General features: G+C 31.1%; 2 protein-coding genes across 2 annotated transcripts in view; both read left to right on the top strand.

Moving 5' to 3' along the window:
- Window positions 1-1,838: 1,838 nt before the first annotated feature.
- Window positions 1,839-5,846, top strand: LOC119607070 (double-stranded RNA-specific editase Adar-like). The gene is made up of 3 exons (XM_037960814.1): window positions 1,839-1,896; window positions 1,954-2,877; window positions 3,586-5,846. The coding sequence occupies exons 2-3, from the start codon at window positions 1,983-1,985 to the stop codon at window positions 5,322-5,324; spliced, it is 2,634 nt and encodes an 877-aa protein (XP_037816742.1). The 5' UTR covers window positions 1,839-1,896; window positions 1,954-1,982; the 3' UTR covers window positions 5,325-5,846.
- A 3,033-nt stretch (window positions 5,847-8,879) lies between these two features.
- The window catches only part of LOC119607065 (anoctamin-1), a 28,910-nt gene continuing 12,990 nt past the window's right edge, over window positions 8,880-24,799 (top strand). The window contains 5 exon segments of the mRNA XM_037960804.1: window positions 8,880-9,235; window positions 9,320-10,007; window positions 21,978-22,564; window positions 22,742-22,812; window positions 23,140-23,300. Of these exon segments, the coding sequence (XP_037816732.1) occupies window positions 9,232-9,235; window positions 9,320-10,007; window positions 21,978-22,564; window positions 22,742-22,812; window positions 23,140-23,300 (1,511 nt within the window). The 5' untranslated portion in view covers window positions 8,880-9,231.

The following is a 24,799-nucleotide window of genomic DNA, read 5'->3' as shown; positions in this document are numbered from 1 at the left end:
ACAAATAAATAATTAATTAACAACATTACTTACATTTTTTAATCTTCTAGATCTCACAAATATGCCAAATATAGATTTCGATAAACACTTTTGGGTATTAAACGAAAACAAACCCATATAATTATTAACAATTTAACTAAATTCAACCCAACACTTGCTGTTTCTTTGTACAATGACCCTCGGTATAGTAGTATAGCATACAATCTTATTAATTTTAATTTTTAGTAAAAAATTATTTTTTTATTTAAAGAATATCATTTCTGTCATTTTAGATTTTCGCACACACACAACAACAGATTTTTTGTGGCAAATAAAAAATGCAGAAAACAGTTTGGCGCGAAAAATTCTAGCAGAATTTCTTTTCGCAGTCGGCAGAATTGACATCAACTGCACTTCCCATTTGAAATACACATGTTCGATACCCTAGCCCTTTACGGTATGACATACCAGCAATGTAAAAAGGTGTAGCTCCGTTGACGTCAACGAAGCTGGTTTGAAGTCAAAGCGGCGACTCGAATTAGGCGCGAAAACACGAAAATATCTGAGGCGAAGCATATACATCGAACGTTGAGCAAAGTTCTACACCGGCCAAATTTCAATGAGCGGCTTATTATTAAATAAAAGAAAACTTGCTTAAATGAAAACAAATTAATTTTATATTGTAAAATTCCACAAATTTAGCGAAAGTATTCTGTAAATTGTACAAAATATGGCGAAATTTTCAAGCCGTATTAAGCTGAAAAATTTTCGGCGGCGGCGGCTTTGACATTTCGTTCGGCGGCTAGGCTTAGTCGGCTTAAGCCGAATCGGCGCAAGAGCGCTTGGGGGGAGAGTTTGAGAATGACAAGGTGTAGAGAAAATGAAAAAAGTATTGGTAATATGATTGTTAATTTTGTTATCAAATTGAATTTAGCGATTTTGATATAACATATAAATTTCAGCGATTTTTCCTCTGAGTGTTGCCCTTAATAAAAACAAAGGCCTTTTTTATATCATTCACTACGGCTCTATAGTTTAAACAATATATCGACTTTTTTAATTTACGAAATTTAGATTTTTCGACGTTTAAATTGTCAATCTTTCGATTTCGAAAAATCGACTATTTTCAAGTCGATTTATGTAGCAAATTTTTTTTTAATTATATCCTGAGTGCTATATCTAAATTATTCCGTATGTATTAAGCCCACTTCACACGAGCACACAAGTAATATGATCTGTCAGAATTTTGTGTAGAAGAGATCGGATGGGATCGTCTAAACGCAATATGTAATAAAACCATCACACATTGAGAGAAAATACGGATGGAAAATTTGACAGTCGTATGGCTCTTTTCATTTTTTGAAATGATTCAAAAAACAAGCAAGTCGCATTAGATCAGGGATGTATTTTTATGTAAACACATACAAAAAAATTGAAACAACTGTTTCCATCTTACTTTGTTATTGTTTTATACAAATCGTGTAAACACGTGTTATACGGATGGAATTTCATTTTACTTTTTCATTAGACTTGTCGTACGTAAAGTGTGATCGTCTGAAGGGCCCTTTAGCGTGTAATCTCAAAAAATTTAGCGTGTGCAAGCTGTTGTAAAGTTATAACAGGGTGTATCATAGTTATTGCCTGATTTTAATTAATTAAGATTAATTTTTAGTCAGTTTCATAAAATTATTTACACAAAAATATTATTTATTTGAAAATATCCATATTAAATATGAAAATAAAAACTTCAAACTATTTTTTCTCTAATTACAAATTTACAAAAAATCGCTTATATTCTTTTTTGTTATAAAAACTTGAATATGCCCTCTGGCATCCTTATTAATTTCTATTGTGAATGATTGAATTCAAAATTACAACAGTTGAGAAAACCATCAGGAAAGAAGAAGAAATTAAACGGTAAATTTTGCAAAACTTCCATAATTATCAAGGATTGAACAATTTTAATTAATTTAGAAAAAAAGAAACATATTGCTGTGAAAATAATGGAAGAAAGGAGTGTGGAAAAATACTCCTCAACTGAATTATCTAAAAATTCGGAAATTTTCTGTGTAAATAAAGATCCAGTTGCCACCCTGAATAAAATTTTCGGTCAAGTCCACTGTAAGTCCAGCCTGGTTGCTGGTGTCCATAATAAATGCTGTTTCAAAGTCTCTCTGCAAATGGAAGGTAGACATTTTAGTGCCACAGGCAAAACATTTAAGCAGGCACAGAAATCATGTGCCCTAGCAGCATTGGCCAATTTGTGTAATGTTTTTGTTGATAACAACAACTTGAAGACATGTATGCCTGCCCAGGTAGCAGTTAAGGAGAAACTAAGCACTAAAGATGAATTGCTTAATAATAGTATTAATGAAATTGATTCGAATGCAAATCCAGATATTACTGAAATTGTTAATGAAGGTAAAGAACCTATTAAGGAAATGCCTGAAAATGAATCCAATGCCTTAACAACTCTTCCAAAAACGCTAGATGCAATAGATAACATATCTCTTCAAAAAGAACTTATACCATTAACTATAAAAGAAATTGAAGCTAAATGTTTGGATGAAAAATCTATCCCTTTGGAAAATATTACAAATTTGCCAACAACTAGCGGTTCTCAACCAAAAGTAGCTGAAACTAGGTCACAAAATGCAAGTTGCAAAAAACTTTTTAATAGCGAGAACAAATCCGAATTAGGCAACATGTTAAGCAATAAACTAAAAACTTGTCAAGTGAACCGTAAAACTCTTACAAATAAAACATTTTCCACAATGAATATGGAAAATGTAGAGAGTGTGGAGATGAAAGTATGTGTGAAGAGCTATGCTAGAAATCCCATCGAATCTTGCGACTCCAGTGTAATGATAATTGAGGAAAGCGTTCATAAATCTCAAAGTAAGTTGATTTATTTTTCTATTAAACAGTTTCAGTTCTAGTTCAATTCTAGTTTAGTTCAGTACTAGTTCAGTTCTAGTCCAGTTCTAATTCAGTTTTAGTTCAGTACTAGTTCAGTTCTAATCCAGTTCTAATTCAGTTCTAGTAAAGATCTAGTTTAGTTTAAGTTCAGTTCTAGTTCAAATCAGATCCAATTCATATTTGGTTCTGGTTCATTTCCGGTTTAGGTCTAGTTCAGGTCTAATTCATTTCTTCTTCAGTCCTAGTGTAGTTAAAATTCTGTTCTAGTTTAGTTCTAATTCAGTTTCAGTTCAAATTCAGTTCTAGTTCAGTTTTAGTTCAGTTTTAGTTCAGTTCTAGTTCAGTTCAAGTTCAGTTCTAGTTCAGTTTTAGTTCAGTTTTAGTTCAGTTTTAGTTCAGTTCTAGTTCAGTTCTAGTTCAGTTCTAGTTCAGTTCTAGTTCAGTTCTAGTTCAGTTCTAGTTCAGTTCTAGTTCAGTTCTAGTTCAGTTCTAGTTCAGTTCTAGTTCAGTTCTAGTTCAGTTCTAGTTCAGTTCTAGTTCAGTTCTAGTTCAGTTCTAGTTCAGTTCTAGTTCAGTTTTAGTTCAGTTCTAGTTCATTTAAATTTGGTTCAGTCCTATCATTGTTCGGATTCAATTGCGGCTTCAGTTCTAGTTCACTTATATCTAAATCTTTTAAATCTGTTTCAGAAATTATTTCAGTAAACAACAACCAGCATCCTAGATCATTAAAGAGACGTCATGGTGATAGTCCACAAATTGAACAACCATTGGCCAAAAGACGTGCAACTAATAAATGTAAAACTATGTGCCAAATGCCCCAAAATATAGCAACTCTTGGCAGTAGCCGGTGGTCTCAAAAAAATACAAATGCTGTAAAGGCTTTACAAAAGTTATGTCCAAATTTACAATTTACTTTGGAGGCAGAAATGGGTTCCGCTGTAGTTCCCTACTTTATGATGTCGGCCATAGTAGATGGACGCAAGTTTTTCGGTCACGGCAAAACTATACAATTAGCTAAACACGATGCAGCTGTACAAATTTTAAATCATTTAGAAAAACAACCCGTAAATCTGAATGACAATAATTTTTCAAAAACACCATCAAATAGACAAAACAACCAACAAATGGTTTTACAAAATAATAATACTAATAGAAATAATGCAACTTCATACGATTTGCAATCGGTATATCTTAATAATAACAAGAATAGACAAAATAACCAACAATTGGTTTTACAAAATAACAATAGAAATAACGCAACTTCAGCATATCAATTGCCTACCCAGAACGCGGATATAGTGGAAGCCAAAATAATGCAAAAATTTGAACAATTAACTAGAGGCCGTCAAGAGATTCGTGAGTATAAAGTTTTGGCTGGCGTGGTAATGACCTTTAATATGAATTTTGAAAAGGCCAAAGTAGTATCCATTGCTACTGGCACTAAATGTATTAATGGTGGTAATATCTGCTGCAATGGTTCCGTGCTTAATGATTCACATGCTGAGGTAGTAGCGAAAAGAGGTTTAATGAAATATCTCTATAACCAACTACGTTGGCATTGCGATCCGGAATTGGAATATAAATCAATATTTCAAAGAAATCCTGACGGTTTACAAATACCCTATTCTTTAAAATCCAATGTACATTTTCATTTGTACATTAATACAGCCCCCTGTGGGGATGCCCGCATCTTCAGTTTTAATGATCAATTTAATACGAATAACAATAAGACGTTTAGCTCTTTTAATAATGGCCAATATGGCCAATTACGTACTAAGGTTGAGGGCGACATGGGTACCACACCGGTTGGTACACGCTATTATCCTCAAACCTGGGATGGTGTTTTACTGGGCGAACCTTTACTAACCATGTCCTGTTCAGACAAAATAGCCCGTTGGAATGTGGTGGGTGTACAAGGAGCTCTCTTGTCCCATCTGACAGAACCTATTTATTTGCATTCCATTGTTTTGGGTAGCATGTTTAATGCTAAACACTTGAATCGTGCCTTTTGTGGACGTATTCAACATACCTTAGGCTACTTACCACAACCATATCGCCTAAATCGTCCTTTATTGGGCCAGACCAGTGCACCATTACCCCGTAATACTTATAGGGTGCCTAGTATAGGTATCAATTGGAATTTTGGCGATAATGATACTGAAATCATTTCATTGCCTACAGGACGTAGAATTTACAATGAGACATCCTTGTTATCGAAACAAGCTTTCTTTTATAACTATAACTATTTGTTGAACAATTTACCAAATGTAGGCGGTGCCTGTATGAGCAATAACTATGCTGAGGCAAAGGAAAATGCTCGATATTTTCAAATTGTTAAAAAAGAAATGTTTGCGGCATTTTATCGTGCAGACTTGGGTAGTTGGGTTAAAAAACCTATCGAACAAAATGAATTCACTATGAATTAATTTTTTTAAAGAAATTATTAATTTTTCTACGAATATTTTTCGAAAACAGATTAGGGTCTGTTTGAGGAATAGACAATTTAATTTTGTGTTTTAACACTTTCGTTTTAATATTAGTAAAATACATAAAGGTATATGTATGTTTGTATTAAATTTTCGATGTTAACAAGTTTAGATAACTTGAGAAAAACAAAGTTTAATTTGTTTTGTCTCAATTGAGAAAATAATATTTTAAAATTATTATAAGTTAAAAACCAGACAAAGTTTTTCTTTATAAAAAATGAATTAAATGCAGTGCTTTTTTTGTAAATACTTTTATGCTTAAAATTATTTTTAAGCATACAAAAAGTATTGTTATAAAATTTTTATTTTGTTTTATGTTAATTTTGTTACTTTTATGTTTGGTTAAAGTGATTTTTTTTTAATTTAAGCTTTAAATGTTATGTGAATTAAATTTTGATTTAACTTAAAAAAAAAAAACTTTTTTATAAATCATTAAACTTAAAACACTATGTTGTTTTATACATATAAATGCAATCAATTATTGTTCTTAATAAATAATTTGGCGAAAAAAATAGATCTAAAAGGAAAAGTCTTTGTAGTTATACCCAGCAAAAAAAGTGTGGAAAAAGATGTAGAATTTTTATCACAACTAGTAACCCGAAGTGCTTCAAATTCAGGTGAAAAACCTATGAATTTTACATTAGCGTGTCATTGGAGGGATGTTGTTCATTTTTGACAACTTTGAACTACATCTAATCTTATCTTTAGAAGCTGTAAAAATCCGATATTTGTATGTCAAAAATAAACCACATTCTTTCAATGAAACGCTTATGTAAATTTCATTGGTTTTTCATTAAAATTTGAAGTACTTCGAATATGTTGTTTGTAGTGACTTTTCTACAACTCTTTTCTCATTTTTAACTGTGTTTTAATTTGTAAGTATATGTTTGAAAAGTATGCAATCGCATTTTTAGATGTGATTAAGATGTCGTTTGTAAAGTATGACATCAATTATTTTTTGCTGGGATATTGATATAACCACACAGCTCTTTGAGTCTAACGAAAATTTATCAAATTATTGGAATTGATGTAAAATTTAGCAATTAAATATAAATTGATATATTATCCGATTCATTTATATTCTGATCGATATTGAATTCGTAATTTGAGTTCCTATTTTCGGTTTAAGTAAGTAGTTTAAAGTTGTATTCCCCTTTCCAAACACAAAAAACTTTTTATCGATTCCGTTGGGTTTACATTTTTTTAAGGAAACAAAATATGGAATTAATTCCGCAATCTCCTAATAATTCTTAAAATTTATAATTTATCACGATTTTCATAATTTTGGAAATTTCTGTGCTTTTAGGAACATTTATTTGTTTATACATGGCAACACTGTTGTGTTTTGCTAATCTCACAGTGGATTCAGAAAAAGTGAGCTTAAATCAACATTGTTTACATAAATTTATACCTAAACTGTCAAACTCTGTGTAAAAAAACAATTCGCTCATAACCAATGCTGTCAATTTATGTATATAACAAATCGTAAATTAGCGGCAACTGCCATCCAGTGTTGCCAACTTAGTGCTTTTAGCACTATTTGCGGTGCCTTTTGTTGTGCCAAACGCGGAAAATTTTGCTCATGGTGCCTTTTTTCAAAAAGGCACTACAGTGGTGCTTTCTAATTTTATGACAGTGCATTTAGTGCTTTTTATACCCACCATCAAAAAAGATGAGTGGGGTATATTGATTTTGTCACTCCGTTTGTAACACATCGAAATATTGGTCGTAGACCCACAAAAGTATATATATTTTGGGTCCTTATTAAATTCTAAGCCGATCTAACCATGTCCATCCGTCTGATCATCTGTCCGTCCGTCTGTCTGTTGAAAGCACGATAGGGTTAGATCGGAAAGAGCAAGCGAGTTAAATTTTTCCACAAATATTTCTTATAGGTAAGGTTTGTTTGGTATGGCAAATGGGCAATATGGGTCCGCAATTTCGCATATCCCCCATACAAGTGACCCCCCGAAAAACAGCTTTAACAGTCACAACTGTTTTAAACATACGAGTATAGCGATAAAATTTGGCATAAATAAGTTTTATATGCGTCAAAATCTCTGTACCAAATTTTATGGGAATCGGTCCAAAATTGACCCTACCCCCCATACGAGTATAGCGATGAAATTCAACATAAGTAAGTTTTATATAAGCCAAAATCTCTACTAAATTTTATAGAAATAGGTCTATAATTGAGCCTACCCCCATATAAGGTCTCCTTCAGAAAATGATTTAAACGGTCATTACTGACTTAAAAATACGAGTATAGCGATGAAATTCGGCATAAATAAGTTTTATATAAGGCAAAATGTCTCTACCAAATTTTATGGGAATTGGTCCATAACTGACCTTACCCCCAAATAAGGTCTCCCTATGAGTGCAGCGTTGAAATTCAACATAAGTAACTTTTATATGCATCAAAATTTCTCTACCAAATGACATTAATACTCATTACCGACTTAAAAATATTCGACATAAATATGTTTTATATAAGCCAAAATCTCTCTAGCAAATTTTAAGGCAATCGGTCCATAATTGACCCTACCCCCACATATGGTCACCTTCAAAAATTGATTTTAACGCTCTTTACTGACTTAAAAATACGAGTATAGCGGAGAAATTCGAAATAAACAACTTTTATACAAACGTAATCTTCCTACCGAATTTAATTCGGATTTTTCGGTAACCTACCCTACCCCCTATTAAGGTCCCCTTAAAAATATGAGTACAGCGATGAAAATTGACAAAAAATAAGTTTTATACAATTTTTTTACACAATTGAACCTATCCCTAATATATAAAGCCTCCATGATTACTTCATCGTTGTACTCGCAATAAAAAGATTTTTATTATAATTCTTTATTCCGAATTTTATGACGATATAACTGACCAACAAAACAAAATCTATGTACAAAATTTTATGGGTATCGATATATAAACTTAAAAATAATATATATAGATTTTGCAAAAAAAATATATTTCACACAATTTTACAATTTGGGTGTAGTTACATCGGTTCGCCAGTTGGTAGTGTGCCTGTCAGTTTGAATGTTTAATGACATTTTACTATTTTTAAAATAACTTTTAAACAAATCAAGGAATTTGAAAATTTCTCATCTTATTTATCTAATATTCGTCAAACATTAGTTTTAGTTCTTACGTTACTAAAAATCTAACTCACACAGATGAAAGACTTTAGTATGACGCATGTTTTGTTTTGTAGTCAATGTTTTAAAAAACGAATTTTGGAGTCTTGTAGGAAATGAGCGAAATAATGTGCAATTTTTATTAAAATAAACAATATTTGACTAAAAAACGTTAGTGCTTTTTTACCCATTTTCAGTTAGAAAATTACGCTTTTTTACCCCTTTTTAATTTTTTTGCGCGCGTTTTGCTTGACCAATGTTGGCAACACTGCTGCCATCTTATAAGATTTTTCTTATCTCTTTTTGTTTACACTATTGTGAATGATTTCTAAGCATGTCGAGTGAAAAAAATCAGTTATTGCTGAAAAGTTGAACAACAAAGTAGTGTTAGTTTCGTTTATTTTGTAATTAAAAATACGTATACAATAAAAATAATTAAAAAATAAAATGTGTAATATAATTATCTAATATAAAATCTGTTTATTTTTATAAGAAACCCTTTAAATTTGCGAATTTCAGAGAAAGAAATAAACATGTTTAACGATTTCATAACAAAGTTTTGTTACAACAATTAATTGATATTTAACATAACATATTGCAAAAAAAGAAATAACCATACATGGCCTATAGTTAAACAAAAAAGTTTAGTTTTTTTTTTAATATATTACAAAAAAGTGTAATTATTTTGTAAAGAAAACAAAATGGGTGCGTAAATGAAATATTTTTGTGCAAAAATCAAATTTTTTTTATAAGTAAAAACAAAAAAATGCCAAATTGTTCTAATTTTAGAAAAAGAAAATTATAATAATTACACAAACACCGTAACAGCAGCACAAGATGATAATGAAGATGGGAAAGGTGATGAAGATGACAAAGATGAAAGTGAATTCCCCCTAAAAAATCAACAGAGAAACGAAGAAGTAGAATTGCTCGAACAAAGAGAAGATGGCAATGACATAAATATTGTTGTTGTGATTGATGCTGACCAAAATGAACCTTCAGCAGAAATAGTAAACAAAAATGTAAACAAATCAACAGCTGTGGAAGAACATGAGGAAGAAGAAACAAAAAAACTACTAGAAGAAGAACCGGCTAAAACTAATGAGAAAATTGACCAAAATGTAAATGACAACCAGGGTGAGGAAGATGAAGAGTCTACAACATTTGAGCCTCCCTATACCGCTCCTTTGGCCCCCCTTGACATGGAACTTATAGAGCGACTTAATAGAGAAAGAGAAGCTAAACGTCGTTCTAGCTCAGCTGGTCGCAGAAGATATAGTCGCTCTCCCTGGACACGTAAAAGTGTGGATAGTACGAAAACTGTTGCTAGCATGTTTATTGAAGGTGAACGTTTAAATTTAGATGCCGGTCGTCGTGCTCATGAATTTCATACGATAGTTGATGAGGTTACTCCAGCTGTTCATGATTCACATAGGCAGCCGTCGCTGTCAATGACAAACGCCAATACAGCTGACAGGTGAGTGTGTGTGTGTTTTGGGTTTTCTTTAGTGTTTAAACTTTATAGTGGAGAGGAGGTTATTATGGGTTTGTGTTAAAGTTTGTAACCGTTAAAATGTAATGGAACTTTTTACTCTCTTCCAAGTGAGACATCTATGTAGTCCCGTCTGTTTGTCATTTTTAGTCTTTTATTGATACTGAAAGCCGCAATTTTTAAATTAATGCATTTTGGTCCACGAACAAATCGTATTGAATTTTTCAATTACCCTCCCTTAGTATAGCTAGTACCCTTACAAAATCCTCCAAATTAATCCTATATACTCCTGTTGTAGAGCATAATAAATTCGCTTTTAGCCCAATTTACTCTCTTGCGTGTTTTGTATTACTTTTTTGTTTCGATCTATTGCTATGTCCATCTAGTATATTTTAAACTTTGTATCGGCAATAATAAGAGTAAAAAAAAGTTTACAAAATTGGAAGCTGTATAATGTTATTTATAAAAAAACCTGCTTTTAATTGTTACCATCGACAACAAAGGGGAAAAACATTCCAAATAAAACTGGGTGCTAAGTAAATAGATCAGTAACTAAACTGCAGCTTCCGGATAAAATTTAAGCAGAGTTTTCTATACACATGTAACGCTTAAACGAATAATTATTACGTTAATCAAATGAGTAAAGAAATTGCAAAGTCCGCTTTTAATTATTATTCCGCTAATGCTACAATAAAATAAAACTTCTATAGAATTTTATAAAATTTCTAAAGTATTTTTTTTTTAATTTAACTTTATTATCATTACTCAAACTTTTACTGTGAAATGCTTGCATTAGTTTTCTTTTTTTCTTGTTATCTTAACAATGGGGACTGTTAAAATTATCTTTCTTTTATAATAGATTGCTAAAAAATATGTCATTAGCTAATGACAATTACAATATAATTTCATAATAAATCATAAAAAGATTTATTTTTTTAAATGCATCATAAATAATAGAATTCTTCCAGTTCTAGCTAGATTTAAAATGATATTTTTTTTTAAGATTATGCAGTTTTTTTGTTTAGTTCAGACTATTTCTAATTACATCTTACAAATCTGACGAGTACTGGACCAGACCAAATACTTTTTTGGAACATAATAAATTTCATTTCTAATAATAGTTCTAGCGTTATACTTTGGTTCTAGCTACTATAAGCAATACTTTTCAAACCAAAAAATGTTTTTTTAAAAAATTTTTATAAAATTTTAATTTAAAAATATAAATTATTATGATAAGACATCTACTGCGAAAATTTGAATTTTAAACAATTTGAATTAGTTTTTAAATCTTTCACCTATATTTGTCGACCAATATATTATATCAATTATTAGCTTTGATTCCAACAGATTTTGAGTTATAAGCTTTTTATTCACATCTAACTACCTTTTACACTATGTATTTCTTATCTTTATTACCCTGTATTTTATTTATTGACTTAAATCTGTTTTATGTTTACTTCTGTTATGAAATGTACGTACTTTTTAGAGAACATAAATTACATCAAAATATTTTCAAACATAATTAGCGATCTTGTGTTATGAGTAAAGAAAATATATATATTTAATAAGAAATACTACATACGCTGAGAATTTATGAATAATTTTGTTGTACTTGTTTTAATGCTCTCTTTTAAAACTACAAACTTTGCAGGCATGGGATATTTGAATATTGAAATAGTACTAACTTTTACCAAAAAACCAAAAATTTTATATATTGAAAAGTACTGAATTAATAAAGGTTTCAAAATTAAAATAGTAAATGCCTAGACTAGACTATAGTCTAGTCTATAGTCTAGCCTATAGTGTAGTCTATAGTGTAGTCTAGTATATAGTCTAGTCTATAGTATAGTCTAGTCTATAGCATTGTATATAGTCTGGTCTATAGTCTAGACTAATATATTGTCTAGTCTATAGTGTAGTCTATAGTCTAGACTAGACTATAGACTAGTCTGTAGACTAGACTATAGACTAGTCTGTAGACTAGACTAAAGACTAGACTATAAACTAGACTGTAGACTAGACTATAGACTAGACTAGACTAGACTATAGACTAGACTATAGACTAGACTATAGACTAGACTATAGACTAGACTATAGACTAGACTATAGACTAGACTATAGACTATAGACTAGACTATAGACTAGACTATAGACTAGACTATAGACTAGACTATAGACTAGACTATAGACTAGACTATAGACTAGACTATAGACTAGACTATAGACTAGACTATAGACTAGACTATAGACTAGACTATAGACTAGACTATAGACTAGACTATAGACTAGACTATAGACTAGACTATAGACTAGACTATAGACTAGACTATAGACTAGACTATAGACTAGACTATAGACTAGACTATAGACTAGACTATAGACTAGACTATAGACTAGACTATAGACTAGACTATAGACTAGACTATAGACTAGACTATAGACTAGACTATAGACTAGACTATAGACTAGACTATACTAGACTAGACTAACTATAGACTAGACTATAGACTAGACTATAGACTAGACTATAGACTAGACTATAGACTAGACTATAGACTAGACTATAGACTAGACTATAGACTAGACTATAGACTAGACTATAGACTAGACTATAGACTAGACTATAGACTAGACTATAGACTAGACTATAGACTAGACTATAGACTAGACTATAGACTAGACTATAGACTAGACTATAGACTAGACTATAGACTAGACTATAGACTAGACTATAGACTAGACTATAGACTAGACTATAGACTAGACTATAGACTAGACTATAGACTAGACTATAGACTAGACTATAGACTAGATAGACTATAGACTAGACTATAGACTAGACTATAGACTAGACTATAGACTAGACTATAGACTAGACTAAAGACTAGACTAAAGACTAGACTATAGACTAGACTATAGACTAGACTGTAGACTAGACTATAGACTAGACTATAGACTAGACTATAGACTAGACTATAGACTAGACTATAGACTAGACTATAGACTAGACTATAGACTAGACTATAGACTAGACTATAGACTAGACTATAGACTAGACTATAGACTAGACTATAGACTAGACTATAGACTAGACTATAGACTAGACTATAGACTAGACTATAGACTAGACTATAGACTAGACTATAGACTAGACTATAGACTAGACTATAGACTAGACTATAGACTAGACTATAGACTAGACTATAGACTAGACTATAGACTAGACTATAGACTAGACTATAGACTAGACTATAGACTAGACTATAGACTAGACTATAGACTAGACTATAGACTAGACTATAGACTAGACTATAGACTAGACTATAGACTAGACTATAGACTAGACTATAGACTAGACTATAGACTAGACTATAGACTAGACTATAGACTAGACTATAGACTAGACTATAGACTAGACTATAGACTAGACTATAGACTAGACTATAGACTAGACTATAGACTAGACTATAGACTAGACTATAGACTAGACTATAGACTAGACTATAGACTAGACTATAGACTAGACTATAGACTAGACTATAGACTAGACTATAGACTAGACTATAGACTAGACTATAGACTAGACTATAGACTAGACTATACTGGACTGTAGAACATACTGTAGACTAGACTATAGACTGGACTGTAGACCATACTATAGACTATACTTTAGTGTAGACTATAGACTAGTTTTAGTGTAGATTATAGACTATACTAGACTCGACTAAAAGTTAATCTTTAAACTAGACTATAGACCAGACTCTAAACTAGACTATGGACCACAGATTACTAACCAGAAGTTTGTTATTTAGAAAAAGTACTGAATATGTCTTGGGCGTATCGCTGTGCACTTGGATGTCAAAAGGTACAGAAAAAGTACTAAAGTACTAAATTTTCCATGCCTGATGCAGAACTCAGCCACATTAGTCTCTCAATTGAATATAAACAAAATATTTTGTATTTAACGACAGACTAAGTAGACGGAAGTCCACTTGAACAGAAAAAAAATTTAAATGTTCATTCAGTTATATTCAGTATTAGCAAAGAGCGCGAGACAATAAAGACGTGGCTACAGAGGTCGCGGTAACGTTGCGTGTGTGCATAAAATGGAATAAAAATACTAAAAAATATACAAAATTTATATTGAAAAAAAAAGCTTAAAACAGCAACAAAAAATAAAGAAATCTATTAACCTAATAACACAATATTAATTTAATAAAAAAATTGCCAAAAAATAATTACGAAAATTGTACATATTAGTGTTTTGATTGGGGAAGTGTTAAAAAAAAGTGCGTGGAAATTTTTTAAAGGTTAATTTTAGTTTTAAAAATTTTTTCATTATTTAATTAAATCTTAAAATTATTACAACTATAAACTTAGTTTGTTAATGTTAATGGTTTTATTTTATTTTTATTAGTGTTTTATTTATTTTAATACTTATTATTGTGTTTTTTTATAATGATTCATTTAATATGTTTTTTTTTTTTAGAATTAATTAAAAATATTTATTGTTTTTGAGATTTTAAAGAAAATTAAATTCTTAAATTCTTTTATTTGTTTTTATTAAATCAATATTTGCTTTTATTTCTCTTTTTTTATATTCAAAAGGCAACAGTTGTTTTACCTTTTTTGTTGGTTTTTTTGTTCGCTATTTCTTTTATGAATTAAAAACATTTATGCAATTTTAAACTTTTATTTTTTTTGTCAGTTTTGCTTAATCATTTGTTTGTGTAGACTCATCATAGACTACACGTTTATACTTCTTATGTATTTTCTATTTAACAAGAAATGTGTTAATAATTTTTTATTATTAAACAACACTTCGGGTTCACTAGATAATAAATATAAATGTTTTTTTTTTCTTTTCTTGTTATTTTTAAATTGTCTAGAGCAAATAACAAAAAAAGAAAAGAAAAAATAGCAAATGTTTTTGATTTTTCTTAGTTTATTGTGAATATAGTTTTAAGCAAATTAAATCATTTGCTTGTTGAGTTAATACCTACGTTTTGAAGAGTATTTTTTGAACAATTTAAGGCGCCTTTTATTATAAATATATTTTGTAAACATAATTTCTTTTGCAACATCTCAAAATATTGAGGTAAATATTTATAGTTTGTATATATTTAAAATTTACTATTTCTTTAATTTTGTGGTAAAAATGCTTATATGAAGTTGAAAAAAAAAAACTTTAAATGTATACCATGAAATTCTGATTTAATAACAAATTTTTAATTTGCTACAAAGAAATTATGAATTTTTTTATATGGTTTTTTTGAAATTTTATTCGAGAATTTTTGCTTAAATTAAAATCTTGCAAATTTGTTCAAATAAAACCATTAAAGATTCCAAAGACAATTATTTATTTGATAAAAAATTTCCAATAATGTTAGAATTTATTTAAAAAAAAACTAGTTCTAGTACTAAAAACAAGTAACAGTGGTTAGTTCGTTTATGCCGAATCCTATATACCCTTCACCATAGTATATTAAGACTAGACTAAGGTTATAGACTAGGCTATAGTCTAGACTATCTACTCGACTATAGACTAAACTATCGACTAGAATATAGACTGGACTATAACTAGACTATAGAACATACTATAAACTATAGACTAGACTATAGACTAGACTTTAGACTATAGACTAGACTATAGACTAGACTATAGAATAGACTATAGACTAGACTATAGACTAGACTATAGACTAGACTATAGACTAGACTATAGACTAGACTAGACTATAGACTAGACTATAGACTAGACTATAGACTAGACTATAGACTAGACTATAGACTAGACTATAGACTAGACTATAGACTAGACTATAGACTAGACTATAGACTAGACTATAGACTAGACCATAGACTAGACTATAGACTAGACTATAGACTAGACTATAGACTATAGACTAGACTATAGACTAGACTATAGACTAGACTCTAGACTAGACTATAGACTAGACTATAGACTAGACTATAGACTAGACTATGGACTAGACTATAGACTAGACTATGGACTAGACTATAGACTAGACTATAGACTAGACTATAGACTAGACTATGGACTAGACTATAGACTAGACTATAGACTAGACTATAGACTAGACTATGGACTAGACTATAGACTAGACTATAGACTAGACTATGGACTAGACTATAGACTAGACTATAGACTAGACTATAGACTAGACTATAGACTAGACTATAGACTAGACTATAGACTAGACTATAGACTAGACTATAGACTAGACTATAGACTAGACTATAGACTAGACTATAGACTAGACTATAGACTAGACTATAGACTAGACTATAGACTAGACTATAGACTAGACTATAGACTAGACTATAGACTAGACTATAGACTAGACTATAGACTAGACTATAGACTAGACTATAGACTAGACTATGAGACTAGACGATAGACTAGACTATAGACTAGACTATAGACTAGACTATAGACTAGACTATAGACTAGACTATAGACTAGACTATAGACTAGACTATAGACTAGACTAGACTATAGACTAGACTATAGACTAGACTATAGACTAGACTATAGACTAGACTATAGACTAGACTATAGACTAGACTATAGACTAGACTATAGACTAGACTATAGACTAGACTATAGACTATAGACTAGACTATAGACTAGACTATAGACTAGACTATAGACTAGACTATAGACTAGACTATAGACTAGACTATAGACTAGACTATAGACTAGACTATAGACTAGACTATAGACTAGACTATAGACTACACTTTAGATTACACTATAGATTACACTATAGACTACAGTATAGACTAGACTATACTGAATGTGTGATCAAATTATTGAAGATCCCGAAGATATCTGAGGTCTTCAGAAATTTGTTTTCAACAAACATACGGATAATCAGACAGTCGGACATCGTTAAGTCGAATTCCCTATCTGTAAGGATTCAGAATTTACAATGTAGGAAATTACAATTGAAATGATAAACTTTTATATGCCCCTCTTACGAAGTCCAAGCGTACTTTATTTTTCCAATTTGTTCCAAAAAGTTATTTCAGAACATGTATACGATCCATTGAACTAGTGTAGTACCAATGTATAACTATACTGACAAAGATTGGCTTCCTAGAAAACTTCTTAAAAGAATATTCCAGAAAAAGAGTTCTAGAAATAATGGTTAAGTTATTAGTTCCATATACATATTAAATTCAAGAATCTGAAAAGTGCATTTTTTGCACTCATTCTAGAACTAGTTTTTATATATTTTTGTAAAAAAAGTCATTGTTTAAAAATTTATTCCACACCATCACATTGTTCAGTTATTCTTGACTTTAACCGCATTTTAATATTGTCGCCCTTCCCGCACCCATCTTGAGTTTGCAAATAAAATCTTAAAATAAGATTCGCAATCACTAATGTAAATTACCGTCTAGATGAAAAGTCAACAACATTTGTGTTTAAATAACAGACAATGGTTTTAGTTTATAAAGACTTTAAGCCAAACAGTTTAAATGTATTTCTCAGTCTTTATAGATTTTTGCAATAATGGGATTTGGTTTGAAGAGGGTATAAAAAAAAAGAAAAGTGAAAAATTCTTTGTTGTTTTCTCTTTTTTGACAGGAATTATATTTCTCTTTGTTTTTGTCTGAGAAATTTTTGGCGGAAATAAATTTAAACATAAATATACGTATTTCTTTGTGGCTAGTTTACTCATTTATAGTTTATTTTGAACTTAAAGTACTTATACACTTTTTCCCTTTCTATTTTTTTTTTAAGAAAACGTGGTGACGAATTATAATTCATACAAGTTGAAGAATTTGTTTTTGAATACTGTTGTACATTATTCAATCTATATTTAACAGTTGTATATAAATTTGAAATTCTAGGAATATTCTCGAAAAATTTTAAAATTAAGATTCTTTTTAGTTTTTTTTTTCATATTTTTCACTATATTAAACATATTTCTATGTTTCTCTCTCCTTCTCTCAATTTCGCCTAACATTGTTATTTATATATTTTTATATTATGCTTAAAGCTTTTTAGAGAAACAAACCCCACAAACCAACCCCTCTTTACTAGGCACCTTGCCATTAGGTTTTTAAATAATACAAATAAAATAAATAGGTCATCGTTCTCCCCCTTGAAAAGTTCTTATCATTAATACTGTTTTTTTTGCTTCTATATTTTTGTTTATAACAAAATGACGTTATCGCTTATGAAAACAACGAACATAACATTTCTTTTAAATGTTTTCTCAGCACGCTTTCAAATTTTTTTATAGATTGTCCTGCCTTCTTAGAGCTTTGTATTAATAAAAGTGTTTGAATCCATATGTTATGGCAATTTTAACTTTATAATAACAGTGTTGTTTTAAAAGCATGAAAATAATATCATACTCTTTAATTACCAACTATGTCACCAATTATTCCTTATTTATAATCATGTTTTGTTTATTGCCTTAGGTCAGTATTTAGTTAATAATTTTATATGAGTGTTGATTTTTAAGTGTTATCGTAAAAATTAATCTTGAAATTATAGAGTACACATACTTACTTATTAGCTACTTTTTAATTGATAAGGAAATTGTTTTTAATTGTTTGTCTCATGAGGGTATTGTTATGTTAGGAAAATCGAAGCAAAAGATTATGTCCACATTAGTATTAAGTATGTGACTCTTAGGATCTACAGTTGCCAACTGAAATTTATTTTCAAAACAACTTTCAAACCCCTTTGCTATTTTCAAAATTCCATAACTTTGCTTTCATATAACATTTCCTTAAATACTAATTTTTCTATACAATAATTAAAAAACCATGAATTTTGCATTCACCATTTTAAAACTTTTTATTTTTTCATTTTCAATTTGCACCTACACGTTAAGTTTTTTTTTGCTCCTAATATTTTGTATTTCTTATACATTTTCGCACTTGTCATTCATCTCATTCCAGAGATGGAAAACGAAACTATATAGAAAATTGTTATATACAAATTTTTCTATTTCTAGTTCAGTTCTAGTTCAGTTCTAGTTTAGTTCTAGTTGAGTTCTAGTTCAGTTCTAGTTCAGTTCTAGTTCAGTTCTAGTTCTAGTTCAGTTCTAGTTCAGTTCTAGTTCAGTAGTTCAGTTCTAGTTCAGTTCTAGTTCAGTTCTAGTTCAGTTCTAGTTCAGTTCTAGTTCAGTTCTAGTTCAGTTCTAGTTCAGTTCTAGTTCAGTTCTAGTTCAGTTCTAGTTCAGTTTCTAGTTCAGTTCTAGTTCAGTTCTAGTTCAGTTCTAGTTCAGTTCTAGTTCAGTTCTAGTTCAGTTTCTAGTTCAGTTCTAGTTCAGTTTCTAGTTCAGTTCTAGTTCAGTTCTAGTTCAGTCTAGTTCAGTTCTAGTTCAGTTCTAGTTCAGTTCTAGTTCACAGTTCTAGTTCAGTTCTAGTTCAGTTCTAGTTCAGTTCTAGTTCAAGTTCTAGTTCAGTTCTAGTTCAGTTCTATTCAGTGTCTAGTTCAGTTCTCGTTCGTTCTAGTTCAGTTCTAGTTTCAGTTCTAGTTCAGTTCTAGTTCAGTTCTCTAGTTTCAGTTCTAGTTTCAGTTCTAGTCGTTCTATTTGAGTTCTAGTTCAGTTTCTAGTTCAGTTTTCTAGTTCAGTTCTAGTTCAGTTTCTAGTTCAGTTCTAGTTCAAGTTCTAGTTCAGTTCTAGTTCAGTTCTAGTTCAGTTCTAGTTCAGTTCTAGTTCAGTTCTAGTTCAGTTCTAGTTCAGTTCTAGTTCAGTTCTAGTTCAGTTCTAGTTCAGTTCTAGTTCAGTTCTAGTTCAGTTCTAGTTCAGTTCTAGTTCAGTTCTAGTTCAGTTCTAGTTCAGTTCTAGTTCAGTTCTAGTTCAGTTCTAGTTCAGTTCTAGTTCAGTTCTAGTTCAGTTCTAGTTCAGTTCTAGTTCAGTTCTAGTTCAGTTCTAGTTCAGTTCTAGTTCAGTTCTAGTTCAGTTCTAGTTCAGTTCTAGTTCAGTTCTAGTTCAGTTCTAGTTCAGTTCTAGTTCAGTTCTAGTTCAGTTCTAGTTCAGTTCTAGTTCAGTTCTAGTTCAGTTCTAGTTCAGTTCTAGTTCAGTTCTAGTTCAGTTCTAGTTCAGTTCTAGTTCAGTTCTAGTTCAGTTCTAGTTCAGTTCTAGTTCAGTTCTAGTTCAGTTCTAGTTCAGTTCTAGTTCAGTTCTAGTTCAGTTCTAGTTCAGTTCTAGTTCAGTTCTAGTTCAGTTCTAGTTCAGTTCTAGTTCAGTTCTAGTTCAGTTCTAGTTCAGTTCTAGTTCAGTTCTAGTTCAGTTCTAGTTCAGTTCTAGTTCAGTTCTAGTTCAGTTCTAGTTCAGTTCTAGTTCAGTTCTAGTTCAGTTCTAGTTCAGTTCTAGTTCAGTTCTAGTTCAGTTCTAGTTCAGTTCTAGTTCAGTTCTAGTTCAGTTCTAGTTCAGTTCTAGTTCAGTTCTAGTTCAGTTCTAGTTCAGTTCTAGTTCAGTTCTAGTTCAGTTCTAGTTCAGTTCTAGTTCAGTTCTAGTTCAGTTCTAGTTCAGTTCTAGTTCAGTTCTAGTTCAGTTCTAGTTCAGTTCTAGTTCAGTTCTAGTTCAGTTCTAGTTCAGTTCTAGTTCAGTTCTAGTTCAGTTCTAGTTCAGTTCTAGTTCAGTTCTAGTTCAGTTCTAGTTCAGTTCTAGTTCAGTTCTAGTTCAGTTCTAGTTCAGTTCTAGTTCAGTTCTAGTTCAGTTCATTCTAGTTCAGTTCTAGTTCAGTTCTAGTTCAGTTCTAGTTCAGTTCTAGTTCAGTTCTAGTTCAGTTCTAGTTCAGTTCTAGTTCAGTTCTAGTTCAGTTCTAGTTCAGTTCTAGTTCAGTTCTAGTTCAGTTCTAGTTCAGTTCTAGTTCAGTTCAGTTCAGTAGTTCAGTTCTAGTTCAGTTCTAGTTCAGTTCTAGTTCAGTTCTAGTTCAGTTCTAGTTCAGTTCTAGTTCAGTTCTAGTTCAGTTCTAGTTCAGTTCTAGTTCAGTTCTAGTTCAGTTCTAGTTCAGTTCTAGTTCAGTTCTAGTTCAGTTCTAGTTCAGTTCTAGTTCAGTTCTAGTTCAGTTCTAGTTCAGTTCTAGTTCAGTTCTAGTTCAGTTCTAGTTCAGTTCTAGTTCAGTTCTAGTTCAGTTCTAGTTCAGTTCTAGTTCAGTTCTAGTTCAGTTCTAGTTCAGTTCTAGTTCAGTTCTAGTTCAGTTCTAGTTCAGTTCTAGTTCAGTTCTAGTTCAGTTCTAGTTCAGTTCTAGTTCAGTTCTAGTTCAGTTCTAGTTCAGTTCTAGTTCAGTTCTAGTTCAGGTCTAGTTCAGTTCTAGTTCAGTTCTAGTTCAGTTCTAGTTCAGTTCTAGTTCAGTTCTAGTTCAGTTCTAGTTCAGTTCTAGTTCAGTTCTAGTTCAGTTCTAGTTCAGTTCTAGTTCTGTTCTAGTTCAGTTCTAGTTCAGTTCTAGTTCAGTTCTAGTTCAGTTCTAGTTCAGTTCTAGTTCAGTTCTAGTTCAGTTCTAGTTCAGTTCTAGTTCAGTTCTAGTTCAGTTTTAGTTCAGTTCTAGTTCAGTTCTAGTTCAGTTCTAGTTCAGTTCTAGTTCAGTTCTAGTTCAGTTCTAGTTCAGTTCTAGTTCAGTTCTAGTTCAGTTCTAGTTCAGTTCTAGTTCAGTTCTAGTTCAGTTCTAGTTCAGTTCTAGTTCAGTTCTAGTTCAGTTCTAGTTCAGTTCTGGTTCAGTTCTAGTTCAGTTCTAGTTCAGTTCTAGTTCAGTTCTAGTTCAGTTCTAGTTCAGTTCTAGTTCAGTTATAGTTCAGTTCTAGTTCAGTTCTATTCTATTAGTTCTATTTTAGTTCTAGTTCAGTAGTTACTGAATACGGTGTTAAATCTCCATCTCTGTTAAATCACCAATAAGCTCTCAACTTCAATTTAAAAATAAATTAATATAAACTTCTCTTTTCCACAAAACCTTTTCCAGTTTTTATATAGACAGTACAACATCCACATTACTTTTATCATCGGATAACGAACCGTCATCACATACTGCTCAAAACGCACCTATACACAATTTTACAAATCACAACAATCATCACAATAATAACAATTGCAACAGCAATAACAACAGTCGGAATCCTGCCACCACGTCTATACCAATGACGAAATTAGCACCATTTGAAGATCCACCTGAAATTGAATTAAATGCTCCAAATGATTATTTCGAGAAACACGAACAAAATCCCTCATTGTTTTTCGATGATGGTGTGAGATCAATAGATTTTGTTTTAGTTTATAAAATCGATCAGCAGCATCAGGTGCTGGAAGAAGATCATGCCGAAAAGCGTAGAGTATTTGAGGCCAATTTGGAGGCAGAAGGTTTGGAAATTGAGAGGGTGTGCAAGGAGAAAGAACAAATATATTTTGTTAAGGTAAGAGTGAAGAGATGAAATGTATAAATTGTTTATTATGTTATTTTTGTTTTTACAGATACATGCCCCTTGGAGGTATTGAGGCGTTATGCGGAAATTTTAAAACTGCGTATGCCCATGAAAGAGGTATTAAGATTTTGTTGAAATAATTTTTATTCTTATTTCTTTATTATGTTTGTCAAAATTATATTTAAATTTTTATCTTAATTTTATGATGTTTTTTGATTTTATACTCTTGATTTTATTATTATTTTTCTTATATGGTCTTGTTAAGTTTTCTTTTATTTATTATTTTATATATATTTTTTAATTATAGTTAAAATGCACGTGAAATATTTATCACAAACTAGTCGTCTACGTAATGTAGTCAATAATTTATCAAGAAAGGTCTGAATCATTGTTTTATAATTTCTACAAAAAAGACCAACAACTTTTTTATAACAAATTCTGTTTCATTAACCAAACACGAAAAATTCAAAAAATATCAATATTGTTTTTCTTAATCCTTGGCTTTTAGTTTCATTTCCTTGTGCTTAAGTTTTAGGGAATGTATTTCTTTTGCTATAATATTGTTTTGTTCAGCTTTTGTTTTTGTCTTTTATTTTGATTGATTGGCAAGTTTTGTTGCACTTCTTTTCAGTTTTTTTTTAATAAAAATTATTTTTTAAGTTCCGTTTTTTATATATCATATTTTCCTCAAATTTTTTAATTCAGATACCTGGCATGTCAGTAGTGAATCGCTCCACCCGCAGTGTATTTTCTAGTCTTAAAGGTATTTTCACATTTTTCATGAAACATATTTATGTGGATGAACGTTATTTTCCACGGCGCACACAGCGTTTTACTGCCATCTATAGTCGTGATAAGGAATATTTGTAAGTATTTGATTTTAAAAATTTTTTTCTCGAATATTTGGTTCTGTTCTAGTTCTGTTCTAGCTCTGTTCTAGTTCTGTTCTAGTTCTGTTCTAGTTTTGTTCTAGTTCTGTTCTAGTTCTGTTCTAGTTCTGTTCTAGTTCTGTTCTAGTTCTGTTCTAGTTCTGTTCTAGTTCTGTTCTAGTTCTGTTCTAGTTCTGTTCTAGTTCTGTTCTAGTTCTGTTCTAGTTCTGTTCTAGTTCTGTTCTAGTTCTGTTCTAGTTCTGTTCTAGTTCTGTTCTAGTTCTGTTCTAGTTCTGTTCTAGTTCTGTTCTAGTTCTGTTCTAGTCTGTTCTAGTTCTTTCTAGTCTGTTCTAGTTCTGTTCTAGTTCTGTTCTAGTTCTGTTCTAGTTCTGTTCTAGTTCTGTTCTAGTTCTGTTCTAGTTCTGTTCTAGTTCTGTTCTAGTTCTGTTCTAGTTCTGTTCTAGTTCTGTTTCTAGTTCAGTTCTAGTTCTGTTCTAGTTCTGTTCATTTGTTCTAGTTCTGTTCTAGTTCTGTTCTAGTTCTGTTCTAGTTCTGTTCTAGTTCTGTTCTAGTTCTGTTCTAGTTCTGTTCTAGTTCTGTTCTAGTTCTGTTCTAGTTCTGTTCTAGTTCTGTTCTAGTTCTAGTTCTGTTCCAGTTTGTTCAGTTCTGTTCTAGTTCTGTTCTAGTTCTGTTCTAGTTGTTTCTAGTTCTGTTCTAGTTCTGTTCTAGTTCTGTTCTAGTTCTGTTCTAGTTCTGTTCTAGTTCTGTTCTAGTTCTGTTCTAGTTCTGTTCTAGTTCTGTTCTAGTTCTGTTCTAGTTCTGTTCTAGTTCTGTTCTAGTTCTGTTCTAGTTCTGTTCTAGTTCTGTTCTGTTCTAGTTCTGTTCTAGTTCTGTTCTAGTTCTGTTCTAGTTCTGTTCTAGTTCTGTTCTAGTTCTGTTCTAGTTCTGTTCTAGTTCTGTTCTAGTTCTGTTCTAGTTCTGTTCTAGTTCTGTTCTAGTTCTGTTCTAGTTCTGTTCTAGTTCTGTTCTAGTTCTGTTCTAGTTCTGTTCTAGTTCTGTTCTAGTTCTGTTCTAGTTCTGTTCTAGTTCTGTTCTTGTTCTGTTCTAGTTCTGTTCTAGTTCTGTTCTAGTTCTGTTCAGTTCTGGTCTAGTTCTGTTCTAGTTCTGTTCTAGTTCTGTTCTAGTTCTGTTCTAGTTCTGTTCTAGTTCTGTTCTAGTTCTGTTCTAGTTCTGTTCTAGTTCTGTTCTAGTTCTGTTCTAGTTCTTTCTAGTTCTTTCTAGTTTCTATGTTTGTTCTAGTTCTGTTCTAGTCTGTTCTAGGTTTCTGTTCTAGTTCCTGTTCTAGTTCTGTTCTAGTTGTGTTCTAGTTGTGTTCTTTTCTGTTCTAGTTTCTAGTTCTGTTCTAGTTCTGTTCTAGTTCTGTTCTAGTTCTGTTCTAGTTCTGTTCTAGTTCTGTTCTAGTTCTGTTCTAGTTCTAGTTCTGTTCTAGTTCTGTT

Source organism: Lucilia sericata, unplaced genomic scaffold (genome assembly GCF_015586225.1).
Source record: "Lucilia sericata isolate MDLA Ls3-8-SP2 unplaced genomic scaffold, ASM1558622v1 Contig000652F_arrow, whole genome shotgun sequence".
In the NCBI taxonomy this organism is placed as follows: domain Eukaryota; kingdom Metazoa; phylum Arthropoda; class Insecta; order Diptera; family Calliphoridae; genus Lucilia; species Lucilia sericata.
This window is presented reverse-complemented; position numbering and strand designations above follow the sequence as displayed.

Bases quoted from the DNA above. Each gene is read 5' to 3' on its own strand.
- LOC119607070 (XM_037960814.1), top strand. From the start codon at position 1,983: ATGGAAGAAAGGAGTGTGGAAAAATACTCCTCAACTGAATTATCTAAA. The intron at 2,878-3,585 runs GTAAGTTGATTT...AATCTGTTTCAG, and splicing joins AAGCGTTCATAAATCTCAAA to AAATTATTTCAGTAAACAAC.